This window comes from Ruditapes philippinarum, unplaced genomic scaffold (assembly GCF_026571515.1).
Source record: "Ruditapes philippinarum isolate M1 unplaced genomic scaffold, ASM2657151v2 ctg13606_1_1_1_1, whole genome shotgun sequence".
Taxonomy (NCBI): Eukaryota; Metazoa; Mollusca; class Bivalvia; order Venerida; family Veneridae; genus Ruditapes; species Ruditapes philippinarum.
This window is the reverse complement of record NW_026862081.1, coordinates 7,548-20,878: the sequence shown is the minus strand read 5'-3', so window position 1 is coordinate 20,878 and position 13,331 is coordinate 7,548. Positions and strand designations below refer to the sequence as shown.

General features: G+C 32.9%; 1 protein-coding gene across 1 annotated transcript; it reads left to right on the top strand.

Moving 5' to 3' along the window:
• The first annotated feature begins 5,217 nt into the window (after positions 1-5,217).
• LOC132717867 (uncharacterized) lies at positions 5,218-12,825 on the top strand. Its single transcript, XM_060701445.1, has 3 exons — positions 5,218-5,396; positions 5,754-5,955; positions 10,090-12,825. The coding sequence occupies exons 1-3, from the start codon at positions 5,348-5,350 to the stop codon at positions 10,268-10,270; spliced, it is 432 nt and encodes a 143-aa protein (XP_060557428.1). The 5' UTR covers positions 5,218-5,347; the 3' UTR covers positions 10,271-12,825.
• The last annotated feature ends 506 nt before the right edge of the window (positions 12,826-13,331 follow it).

Sequence of the window (13,331 nt, the reverse complement as noted above, 5' to 3'; positions counted from 1 at the left end):
TACTGTTTTAATATATCCTTAGTGAGAATCGATAACAGAATACTCTTGCCAGTTTCATATTGGTTTCAATGAGAATTAGGTACTTGTTTCTTTCGTTGTTAATTTTATTCATATAAAGCAATACTGAATAAACAATTATAAAGCCCTGCGTGGAATGTGTCACAGTGCAAGGTATATTGAACACTATTCATCTGTAATATGTATAAAAAAATAGATTGATCATGGGACTTATGTCAATAACAAATTGTCGGTCCTGTTTTAAAACTCGGTAGAGCACGAAAGTGATGATTAATCGACCATTCATTCGGTTTAACCTACGCTACAACAATTAAACATGATTACAAGAAATAAGTAATTGCGTGTTAAATTCCGCTTATGGTATAAATTCAAAAGTAAACAAGAAAAATATTCATTATTTATTTGATGATTATGTTGAATTTACAAACCAAAAGTTTTAAATGTAAGTGTTGGCGGTATTTCAGAATCATTTGATATATTTGAATTCATTATTATTGACAGATATCTTTTTCTATTATAATATCGAAACAAACTTGACATTTCTCTAGTTGGTGACTACATAAGAAAAATCACGTCATAGTCATACAAAAATGAAATTAATGTTGATTTAAATATACAAGTAATTAATGAAAAATAACACTCACGTAGAGCATCCTTGATATAGTTATTAACTTCTTCAATACTTTGTTTGAATTCATCAGATTTTCCCACTATGTGTATTCTTTTTCAAATCTGACTCTTTATACATAATTTTATGGACGAGATACCCAAAGGAAATTATGCATTGAATTTTTTTTAGAATCATCTTATTAATTTATAAATTTTAATGTTTTTATGTTTGCAATATCCAACTATGTTATTTCAGGACCTGCTTAGATAAAGATATTTACTGCATCTTTAACAGTTTTCGGCAGTAGGAGTCATTAACCATCACGCATCTGTCGCCATACAATCTAATGTTTTTTAGAAATTTGGATCAAATTATATAAAAAGTTGCTAGATATGGTAATTATTATCGTTAAAGAAGGGTAATTTTGTGAAATGTTGTGGGTTTTTCTTTGGATATTGGATCAGTGAATAAATTGGATTACAGATAAAACATAAACTGATACCAATGAATGAATAAATAAATGTAATTATCGGCAATGGGCACATACCAAGAACATGAAGAAAAATTGATATTCGCTCTGGATATCAACTGTCATAGTTAACATTTGTCAAGGCTGATTTTGTACATTACCTGTGAGTGTTCACATCATTTGTCGGCGTCTTTGATGTACAGCATCAACATTTAAATTGTTTTTGTTTTTTTCTTAATAGAGTAAAGAAATATGTTCGTTTGAATTCATTAAGACCTTTGCGATATTAAACTGACGACGAGTCCAAAGCTTTTAAAATGCCTTGACATACTATGGACCAAGTCATGTTTTTTCTTTGAGAGAGAGAGAGAGTGAGAGAGAGGGGGGAGAGAGAGAGAGAGCGAGACTGACAGACAGACAGACAGAGACAGAGGAGAGAGCTATAAAATGGCAATAATATTTATATTCTTTCAAAAAAAAAACTAATTACCATGTACGTACAGTTCGGTTTTTTAAAACGTTAAATCGTACTGTATTATTTTACCAAAACGTATGTTGTTCCTATGCAAATATAGATGCCGAAAAAAACAACAACAAAAAAAAGAAGACAAAAAGACAACAACATGAGAAGGCAATTTATCGCCTCTCGAAAAGCTGAAATAAGTTTGAGTCATATTACTGTTTGAAATTTTAATCTACTCAGTATGTTTATAAAACTTTATGATGAGGAAGATTTTTATTGTTCTTATTGAGAATTGAATTGTTTAGAAACAAAAACTCTCTCTGTGGTTCATAAATTTTATTAATATATAAAATAATAATAATTATAATAATAACTTTATTTACCGAAGGTAACACATTAAGACATATACAGATTGCAACATCTTATTTACAATGCGGCCTTCTAAAATAAAAATAGAAAATAAAAACACACACACAAAAGAACACATATCAATCAAAGAAAATATAACATGTAAAAAGAAATGATTAAATGGTTATCACAATTTTTACATATATTAACACATATACTGAACATTCATACAATTCATTTTATTTATCACTAAACATAATACTTTCATTAGTGCATCATTTTAATCTGCAATTTAAAAAGTAAAATTAACTTACAAAATTAACACAGTAGAGGATATTCGATTTTTTTTTCTGTAAAGACAGGATTTATCTTCATCGGGTGTTATGAAATATGACGATTTTATACCACTAGATGAAAATAAACCCTGTATTCATAGAAAAACTTAAAAATTTCTATTTTAATATGCATTTTTCTCTCTCTTTGACATTATGGTTACGGTTAGAGGTTAGGGTTAGGGTTAGGCAAGAATAGAAGAATAGATACTGTAGGGAACTGCACACTCGAGAACTGTATCGTTTTGTTGTCTAATTAGTTAATTAAATAATCAATTAAATAATAAAACGAAAGAGTTCTCTATAAGGCGGGAAATAAAATGCAGTTGGATGTAAATCTTAAGTTAAACTTTTAAACGTTAATAAAGATTTTGTTTCAGGTTTGAAAATTCTTTATATTGGATATTAATATATATAAAATTTCATTTATTGGTATCAGTTTATGTTTTATCTGTAATCCAATTTATTCACTGACCAAATATCCAAATAAAAACACACAACATTTCACATCACCACCCTTCTACAATGATAATAATTACCATATCTAGTACTTTTTATATAATTTGATCCAAACTTCAAAAAAAACGAGACTGTATGGCGACAGATGCGTGATGGTAAATGACTCCTACTGCCGAAAACTGTTAAAGATGCAGTAAAGATCTTTATCTAAGTCGCTCCTGAAATAACATACCGGTAGTCGGTTATTGCAAACATAAAACATAAAAATTAATACATTAAGCGGGGAATATGATTCTAAAAAAAATTCAATGCATAATTTCATTGGCTGGGTATCTCGTCCATAAAATTATGTATGAAGGAGTCAGACTTGAAACAGAATACACATAGTGGGAAATCTGATGAATTCAAACAAAGTATTGAAGTAGTAAATAACTATATAAAGGATGCTTTAGGTGAGTGTTATTTTTCATTAATTACTTGTATATTTAAATCAACATTAATTTCATTTTTGTTTGACTATGACGTGATTTTTTCTTATGTAGTCACCAACTAGAGAAACATCAAGTTTGTTTCGATATTATTATATGAAATGATGTCTGTCAATAAGAATGAATTGACAAATAATTCTTAAATACCGCCAACGCTTACATGCAGTTGAAACTTTCGCTGTAATTTCATCATAATCATCGAATAAATAATGAATATTTTTCTTGTATATTTTTGAACTTATACCAACACGCAATTACTTATTCCTTGTAACCATGTTTAATTGTTGTAGCGTAGGTTAAACCGAATTTATCATTACGTTCGTGCTCTACCGATTATTTAAACAGGACCAACAATTTGTTATTGACATAAGTCCCATGATCAATCTATTTTCTTCCAACATATTACAGATGAATAGTGTTCAATATACCCTGTACTGTGACACATTCAACGCAGGGCTTTATTATTGTTTATTCAGTATTGCTTTATATGAATAAAATTAACAACGAAAGAAACAAGTACCTGATTTTGACAATATCCCAACATTTGTTAATCTCATTGAAACCAATATGAAACTGACAAGAGTATCCTACTAAGGATATGTTAAAAATGTATGCATAATATTGAATATTCATGATATTGCATTTTTCGCGGATAACCTACAATTTTTGTTAAAACGTTTTAAATGATTGGTGATGATCTACATTGTGGATTAAACCAAGGATATGTCTCAATTACACCAACGATGTGTCTGAATTAGAACAGGAATGTGTATTGTGTAAACAAAGAACGTGTATTGAGTACGCAATGAATGTGTATTTAGTACGCAAAGAATGTGTATTGAGTACACAAAGAATGTATATAGAGTACAAAATGAATGTGTATTGAGTACACAAAGAATGTACACGTACTGAGGTCACAAAGAATATGTATTGTATTGTATAAATTGTTGAGAATTAATATTGAACTAGTTGTTCTTTTGTTTTTAAGTTGTGTCCTTTTTTTTTAATTCACGCCAACCCCCCCCCCCACCCCCCGAGAAATGAATAAAGAGATAAGTAAATAAATAAATAATTAAGCCAAAACAAAAAGTGAATTTAAGTGCAGAATATATGCAGATTGACTGGTTATCTGTTCGCAAAGTTGCGTCTTATGTCTGTCTGATAATCATAAATAGTTACAAAGATCTTAAAGGTGTTGCGTTTGCGGATAAGATTTTTATACCATAGTCGCTGGAATCGAAACAATATGTGCAACATTAACTGCCCAATGCTTTAGGACATTGGGTTCTTGTGTTATGGTCATTGGGTTTACTGTTATATGTTTCTACATGATCATTTTGGCTTTTTATTTATTTAACCTTTTGTAACCAAAACAACTGTTAGAATTTCACTTGGCGTGAATTCATTTAATTTACACAGTCTCGTTTATAGGAACATGATGGGGCTAAGTTTTAATGTACCATTAACCGGTTTAAACTCCCCAGCAGTCATAATTATGCTGCTGACCGTTCCAAGGCGGTGACCCTCAGATGTATGTCTATGTGACACTTTTGCCTGTGTCCCAAGTTGTTTTTTCGTCTACGGTAAGTATCTTCCCCTTTGCCCTTGTTCTTATTTCTTTTATTTACCCCACCCCCGGCCTCTGTCCCTTCCCCTATGCCCTTTGACTTTGTTGGCCTATTGTTCAGTCATTTATTTGTTTTCTTTGAATTCCTTGTTGGTTGCCAATTATTTCCTATTGTTCGGTCGTTTGTTTGGCTTCTTTGAATTTCTTATCAGTTACAAATTGTTTATCATTTTAATGATTAGCCTGTCCGTGATCTGCCATGTGCCCTGTCCTGTTTTTTGTTTGGGATCCGTCTGGGCTTCTTGCCGCTGGTTCTTGTTGCTGGGTTGTGTGGGGTTGCGTTCATTGAAGGCCGCCTTTCCTTGTTGATCTTGTTTATCATATTTTTTGCAACAATTTATTTGGTTCGTTGCTGATTTCTAAAAGAAATTATCTACCAAAGCTGTATAAGATGGGTTTGATGATTTGGTATTTAGATTTTTATGACACTTTTTAAGAACAGATAACGAAGAATACCTACCATTGCCAAGATATTAAAATAAACGAACAAGTCAAGCCCTGTTTGTGACAAGAGTTCAACCTGACACGAGACAATGGAAGGACGTAGAAACATCCTATACATTGTTGTGGTGCTTCTTCAATGTAAATATTATTTCTTATTCCATGGTTTTGTAAATTTTGATGCCTGGGTTTCTAATTCTGCTGCGAAATAATAAAGTAACATTTAGAAACATATTATTTCAGCAATTTTACATATAATTCATGAAAATCATCAACTTGGAAAATAGATATATTTTAATATTTCCATATATCATTACAGATTTACATACATATGTATTTATAAACAACACAGCAAAAAAATCATTAACAATGAAACTTAATGTCCAAATATTTATGAGTGTTTCAACAATCCTGCATACATTAAAAATGCCAACAATGTTTAATAAATTAATGGCCACATGGTAAACTGCGCTTACGATAATGATCTATTTTTTTCAGTGAGCATAGAATATGCCAGATCAGTAGAAAACGACAGTTTGAATTATAATTACTTTGATGAGATGGCCCAAACTTATTGTGCTTCGAAGAGTCCTGGTTGGGTGTTCGCTATTAGGAGAAATTGTGATAATGCGCCGACATGTCACGATATTTGTGCAAGTGCTACAAGCTCTATTCTAGGATCTATCGATCGGATAGACAGGTGAAAAAAATAACATTTTGATTATTATTTTCAATGTAATGCCAAACATTCTATCGTAACGATCGCACCTCAGTGTAAACAAACATTTTCATTAACCCAACCCTCTTACTTTTCCATAGAAGTATAGATATTGATATGTATTATAGACTCTTATACTGTAATATCATTTTATTGTTCATAATTTCATAACGAATATTTATAATATGTGATGATTACATCAGGAAAGAATTACTAGATATGCGCCCTAGCTAATTCACGCAATATTTAATAAAAAAAAAACCTTGAATCCGCCGCTGTTTATTTCCGCAGTAAATCGAGTGTTATTGTTATATATTTAAATGGTATTAAAATTATTGATAATTATCAATAATTTCTTGCATCTCAGACAGGATTATTTACCGTTTACACCGGTGCTAGAAAACTCTGTCTTACACCCCCATGTAAGACAAGTCGTGTGCTTTAAAAGACGTCATTGCAATTGACGCGCGCCTTTTATGAATGAATCGCGTTCTTTGAATGACGTCATTTTTCCGTTATGAATGAAGTTTTATGCTCATTACCGCAGTAAACAGTTACCCTCGAGCTAGATATTCCGGTCTGTACCGGCAGCCGGCGTAAGATTCTTATATTAACATTCACAAAGTGTACCGCTTAATTAATTCTAAGTGTTGTATAAGTTCACAAGCCAGAAAATAACTGTTATTTTTGAGTTTCTTCCTGGTGTATCCGTCATTACAAACCTACTACTACATCATCGCTGATGACGTCATATCTTACTAAATTTCCAAATAAAACAGCGACATGGATACCATTGACAGGTTATTCCGAGTGAAAATCGCACACTCACAAGGCAACTCTCCAGTTTTTCAAAGTGTTGAATGGTTTTATCACATACCCGTGCCGCCTCCGTCAAAATGGTACTGCATGGCCGTGACGTAATTTGCGTAACAAGACATGTCATGGCGCGTCTATGCAAAATGGCTTTTTTCACTTAAAACGTTAATTATTTTTGGAAATATGTGATAAATAGAATATATTAAATTCGCAAGATGAGACTGATGTTGGTTATTATGTAAATAGATGTAAATTAATGATAATGATGGTGATAATTAACATGATGGTTGTGATTCTGATATTGTTTGCAAAGATAATAATAATACACACCGTATTACCGGCGGCAGTGATGGCAGATCACTGCAGTGATGGCAGATATCTGAAAATTACCGATCGGTACAGGTAGGTTATAAATTTGGTTGGTTTAATTATATTACACAAATACGGCCCATATCATTGCTATAAAACTATTGTCCATTAAATGGAGATACTGTAAGGTAATTTTGGACTCGTTTTTTCCTGTTTTAAGACTATTTTGAGCAGGTTAAAAGTGAAAGCCTTGGAAAAAATCCGTGAAAATGTCTGTTTTCTGTTCAAAATATCTCAAGTTTTAAGTAAATGGCAGGATTTCCTGTTATCAATATAGACGGTCATCCATTGGGGTCACGCAAGCCAAATATCTACCCCGTGAGTCTTTTCTTGAAAGTTTTACAGACGCTCAATCTTGTCCGGTCGAAGAAAAAATGCTGCCATGGTAGGCAGATACATATTATAAATGCTGCCGTCGATGGCAGAAATACCACGAAAGTGGTTAACATTCTGACAGAAAATCAAGTTCAATCTTTTATCAATTCCTCTTTTCTTTGCGTCATTTTAGTCGGAATTGAGACGTTAAACTATCATTTCTAATATTTTCTCAAGATAGAAAAGTTATTAATGCGGTGTGTGCATCGAAGAAAGCTTTTTAGCAACATGCAGTTACAATACAAAAAGTGATCATTTAGTACGACAAAATTTCACTATAAATAGAAAAAATGAACATGAAAAACTTCATTTTTCTATATTCATGCATGTGTGCTTGATCTGTTCATATGAATTGAAAGGTCAAAAAAGAGAAAAAGAGTATAACAAATCAAAAAATTCTAGTTTTAATCTTATAAATACAGGATTTATTTTCATCTTGTGATATGAATCATCGAAAGGTTCATCTTTATAAGTTGTCATGGTTACAACTAATATGAATGAAAAATATATAGTTAAATGGGAGCACATGATGTTAGAACTGTTGTTAATAGTTTAGCATAGTAAATGTAATTCAAAGGCAAACTACAACGCTATTACAAACATGAAAATTTAAAGAAATGAATCCACATTGTCGTGTTTTTCAAGAACATGATAATATAGGAAAATATTTGAACTGTCAATAATATTATCTTTCCATTTTACATTAACATACATGGTTTTATGATACACTGATGCCAGTTTCGAGGTTAATAGTCTGCCCTTTATTACATCAATTTAATAATTTATAATCTGCGCCGATTAAGTAAATTTCAGCCTTTATTTGTCATAAAGCGATGAACATTATTACCTCGAGAAAATAATGTCATATGCTAGCAAATGAATATCCACTTACAGAAGTTACTTGCTGTAATATGCAATTGGCGTTATGTCTTAAAAAGGGAGTGCGCTGCTAAACTTAAGATACATATAGTATTGTATGCATGTAACTGCATGACAGACACAAAAGATCAAGCACACATGCATGAATATAGAAAAATGAAGTTTTTCATGTTCATTTCTCTATTTATAGTGAAATTTTGTGGTACTAAATCATAACTTTTTGTATTGTAACTGCATGTTGCTAATAAGCTTTTTTTTTCGATGCACATACCGCATTAATGAAAAAAATCAAAAAATCTACAAAACAGCAATTTTTCTTCAAAATGATATGTGAGGCCATGTTTTAACATGGAAAAACGCGTTTTTGGGTAATATCGTTTTTTTTTTCATCATTTTCTGTTAACCCATTACCAGATATATACGCCTTTCTACGCCTTTTTCACCCCCTCCTTTTTTGCTTTCTCAAATGGTGAAAAAATGCCTTATTTAGGCCCCCAAACACTTGTTTTTGTTTGATAAATGTTGTTTTAAAAAAAATTGACCACTTTTTCGGCGCGGGCCCCACCCCCATCCAAAAGATACATCAGGGGGTTGCCAGAAGGGGGATGTGCCCCCTTCTGTTTGGGGGGTTTGAGAGGGACTGAGTCCCCCTCATCGCCAAAGACTTTGGACTTGTGGGAGGCTAAAAATGGCCCCAGGTCGATCATAAGGTAACGTGTAACCAATGCTGAAAAGCCTTTGACTCTATCTCAATCCATTGAGAAGTGGCATCACTTTGAAATCAATTTTGATGGAAAAAATCAACGCAAAATAGTGATTTTTGGCAATTTTGAGATGTCCCCTAGTTGCTATGGTAACAGGAAATTTCAGACTGAACATGTTGTTACAAAAGCAATGGTCCAGTCAACATTTGTGTCAAGTTTGATTAGTATTGAAGCAGTTTTTTATAGTTTTATAGCAACTTGAACTTGTAACGGGAGACCTTTCAATGAAAACAGCCATTTTTCACAAGATGCTCATGGGGTAATGGGTTAATAACTTTTCTATCTTGAGAAAATATTAGAAATGATAGTTTAACGTCACAATTCTGACTAAAAGGACGCAAAGAAAAGAGAAATTGATAAAAGATTGAACTTGATTTTCTGTCAGAATGTTAGCCACTTTCATGGTATTTCTGCCATCGACGGCAGCATTTATAATATGTATCTGCCTACAACGGCAGCATTTTTTCTTCGACCGGACAAGATTGGGCGTCTGTAAAACTTTCAAGAAAAGACTCACGGGGTAGATATTTGGCTTGCGTGACCCCAATGGATGACCGTCTATATTGATAACAGGAAATCCTGCCATTTACTTAAAACTTGAGATATTTTGAACAGAAAACAGACATTTTCACGGATTTTTCTAAGGCTTTCACTTTTAACCTGCTCAAAATAGTCTGAAAACAGGAAATAACGAGTCCAAAATTACCTTACAGTATCTCCATTCAATGGACAATAGTTTTATAGCAATGAAATGGGCCGTATTTGTGTAATATAATTAAACCAACCAAATTTATAACCTACCTGTACCGATCGGTAATTTTCAGATATCTGCCATCACTGCAGTGATCTGCCATCACTGCCGCCGGTAATACGGTGTGAATAATAGATCTAATAATAATAATCATATTCACAGCGTGTCATGTTGCGATGCAGTCCAAATTAAAAAGAATCATCCCGTACCAAAAGCCAACTCTGAAGAAGACCAACCTGATTCTGGAAAAGTTAATCTGTTTTCATATGGATACGGCCCTAGAGGATGCACATGGAGACCTAATGACTGCGGACCGAACTATTGTTGCTGCAAAGCTTTTTAATTCAAACAACATACATACATACATACATGTATATCTTTTTTTTTTACTAAAACTTTAGATTGTATACAATGTATTTTGTATTATTAAAGCGGCGTGTATTGAGGTGCTTTCAATTTTGCCATCAAAATGTCATATTTTCCACCTGTACGAAAAGTATAACTTTTTCTAAGAAGTGTTACGCACTACTGCTCGAGGAGATGATGCTATTGTATATTGAGATTTTTTGAGAGTTTAAAGCATCACGCCTTTAGATTCATGTTAATTTTCATGATAATGTATCAAAAAAGTAAAATATTGTAAATTGAACAAAGAAAATAATTTTTACATTGCAAAAAGCACTTACAACCCATGTAAATTACCAGAATGAGATCAAAATATGCAAAATTTCCCTACTGGTAATTTGTCGCATATTACATGGATATTATTACTTTACTAAAGTCTCATTACTTTTTTCTCATGTTTGAATTTCTTGAAATATCTTGTTTCATCTTGAGGCATGTAGCCACCACCTATTTGTACAGAGCATTTTGAAAGTCTTTATATAACAATGACCCAGTAAGATTGGTAATTATACCCCCGCACAACAAAGTTGTAAGGGGGAAAACTGGAATCAGCTTGTCCGTCCGTCCGGCCGTCCGGCTGTCCAGCGTCCGGCTGTCCGTCGGTTTTTTCTTGTCCGCCGAATAACTTAAGATTCCTTTGACCCTTAGTCTTCATATTTGGCATGGAGGTTATTCATGATTAGTAGATGACCCCTATTGATTTTGAGGTCACTAGGTCAAAGGTCAAGGTCACAGGGGCCTTGACTTCAAAAAGCTTGTCCGCCAAATAACTTAAGATTCCTTTGACCCATAGTCTTCATATTTGGCATTGAGGTTAGTTATGATTAGAAGATGACCCCTATTGACTTTGAGGTCACTAGTTCAAAGGTCAAGGTCACAGGGGCCTTGACTTCCAAAAGCTTGTCCGCCAAATAACTTAAGATTCCTTTGACCCACAGTCTTCATATTTGGCATGTAGTTTAGTCATGATTAGTAGATGACCCCTATTGACTTTCAGGTCACCAGGTCAAAGGTCAAGGTCACAGGGACCTTGACTTCAAAAAGCTTGTCCGCCCAATAACTTAAGATTCCTTTGACCCACAGTCTTCATGTTTGGCATGAAGGTTAGTCATGATTAGTAGATGACCCCTATTGATTTCGAGGTCACCAGGTCAAAGGTCAAGGTCACAGGGACCTTGACTTCAAAAAGCTTGTCCGCCCTATAACTTAAGATTCCTTTGACCCACATTCTTTATATTTGGCATGGATATTGATCATGATTAGTAGATGACTCCTTTTGATTTTGAGGTCACCTGATCAAAAGTCAATGTCATAGGGACTTTGACTTCAAAAAGTTTGTCCACCCACTAACTTAAGATTCCTTTGACCCACAGTCTTCATATTATGCATGGATGTTGATCATGACTATAAAGTGACCCCTATTGATTTTGAGGTCACTGGGTCAAAAGTAAAGGTCACAGGGACATTGACAAAAAAAGCTTTCCTTCTCAATTGCTAAAGAATGTCCTGTCCGCAATGTATTGATTTTGACATTTTCACATTTGAAGCATGTAGAATACATAACTTAGCAATGCACTGGCTTAGTAACCTCAGATTTGGCAGGGAGGTTGTCCTTGAACTCTAAATGGCCACTGTTGATTGTGACAAAGTGGTATGCGGGGGTATTCATGCCATGATAGTGGCAGTTCTAGTCAGCTTTTACTTATATACAAGGATGCTCACAGCAAGAAATTGCAGACGACAGATGAAAAATGATTGATAGTAAAAGGATTTTTATAAACGATATATATCTATATACATTTATTATAACATTTATTAGATCTAAACAAAAAAAAATATTTGTGTTTTGTGTTTAAATTGACTGTTATGAATAAAGTGTTAGGATCTTTTTCTTTTATTTACATGTAAATGACAAAGAACGATATTTTACATGAAATGTAAAGCTACTCGTCCACAGAAAACGGGTCTGAAAACATGAACATACAAACATGTTAGTTTAAAACCAGATTACCAAGATATATTCTTCTTTTTGTCTTTTTTTTGTAGACATAATTTTTATGACATAAAGTACAGCAATCGATTGTAGAATAAAAAAACTTAATATCAAGCACACATTTTTTCTACCCGCAACCAACTGATTTACTTGCAAATACACTTAGATGATTTTTCGTCGGACAAGACAAGTATTAATTATCTAGTACCATGTAAGTGTATGAACCTGCGGTATAATTTCATCTTTTGATCACATTCTATTAAAAGACTCGCCCAAGCTACAATGTGTGGGAAAGTAGTTTAAAGAAATTGTTGTTGAAAGGCAATTTCATGCCTTCGAAAAAATACTATAAGTTTGTGTTCGAACTTTTGATAAAATCGCTATATACAATTTGAATAATATATAATATGTCAGAATTTGTATTGCTCATATCAAGAAATATGAAATATGTATGTATATGCATGTATATACACATAAATAAACAGATCATTTCCACCTGATATTTGGAATTACTTTTTATATCATGTATTCTAATATCTAATACTCGACATCTATATCAAAACCAACATTTGTATTTTTTTTAACTAATGTAGATTTGATTTAATACGTTTTTAATTGGGATATAAACATCTGATTACTTGGTGAGTTTTTCTTTTCATGTGAACGTACTTGAATACAAATATCTGTGAAAAAAAAACAACATCACAGGCAGTAGTTAAAACTAATACAGTAATAGTCAGTAATAGGCCCTTGCCTGTCCAACAGATATTGAAAATATTCGTATGATACTGGTTCCAGTTTTTATTTCATATACATACTTTTCTCAAACCGAACATAATGTTTACACATTTTGCATTTGCTGGGTAAGCGTGAATTGTATCATAGTTTGGAGACCTTTTTGTTGAAAATGTGTCAGGGTTAAATCTTATACATATACATGCACAGTGCATTAACTGGAGTGCGGGTATTAGTTACCCGCACTCCAGAGCATGCCCATTGATTGGCT

Bases quoted from the DNA above. Each gene is read 5' to 3' on its own strand.
- LOC132717867 (XM_060701445.1), top strand. From the start codon at position 5,348: ATGGAAGGACGTAGAAACATCCTATACATTGTTGTGGTGCTTCTTCAA. The intron at 5,397-5,753 runs GTAAATATTATT...TATTTTTTTCAG, and splicing joins TGTTGTGGTGCTTCTTCAAT to TGAGCATAGAATATGCCAGA. The intron at 5,956-10,089 runs GTGAAAAAAATA...TCATATTCACAG, and splicing joins TCTATCGATCGGATAGACAG to CGTGTCATGTTGCGATGCAG.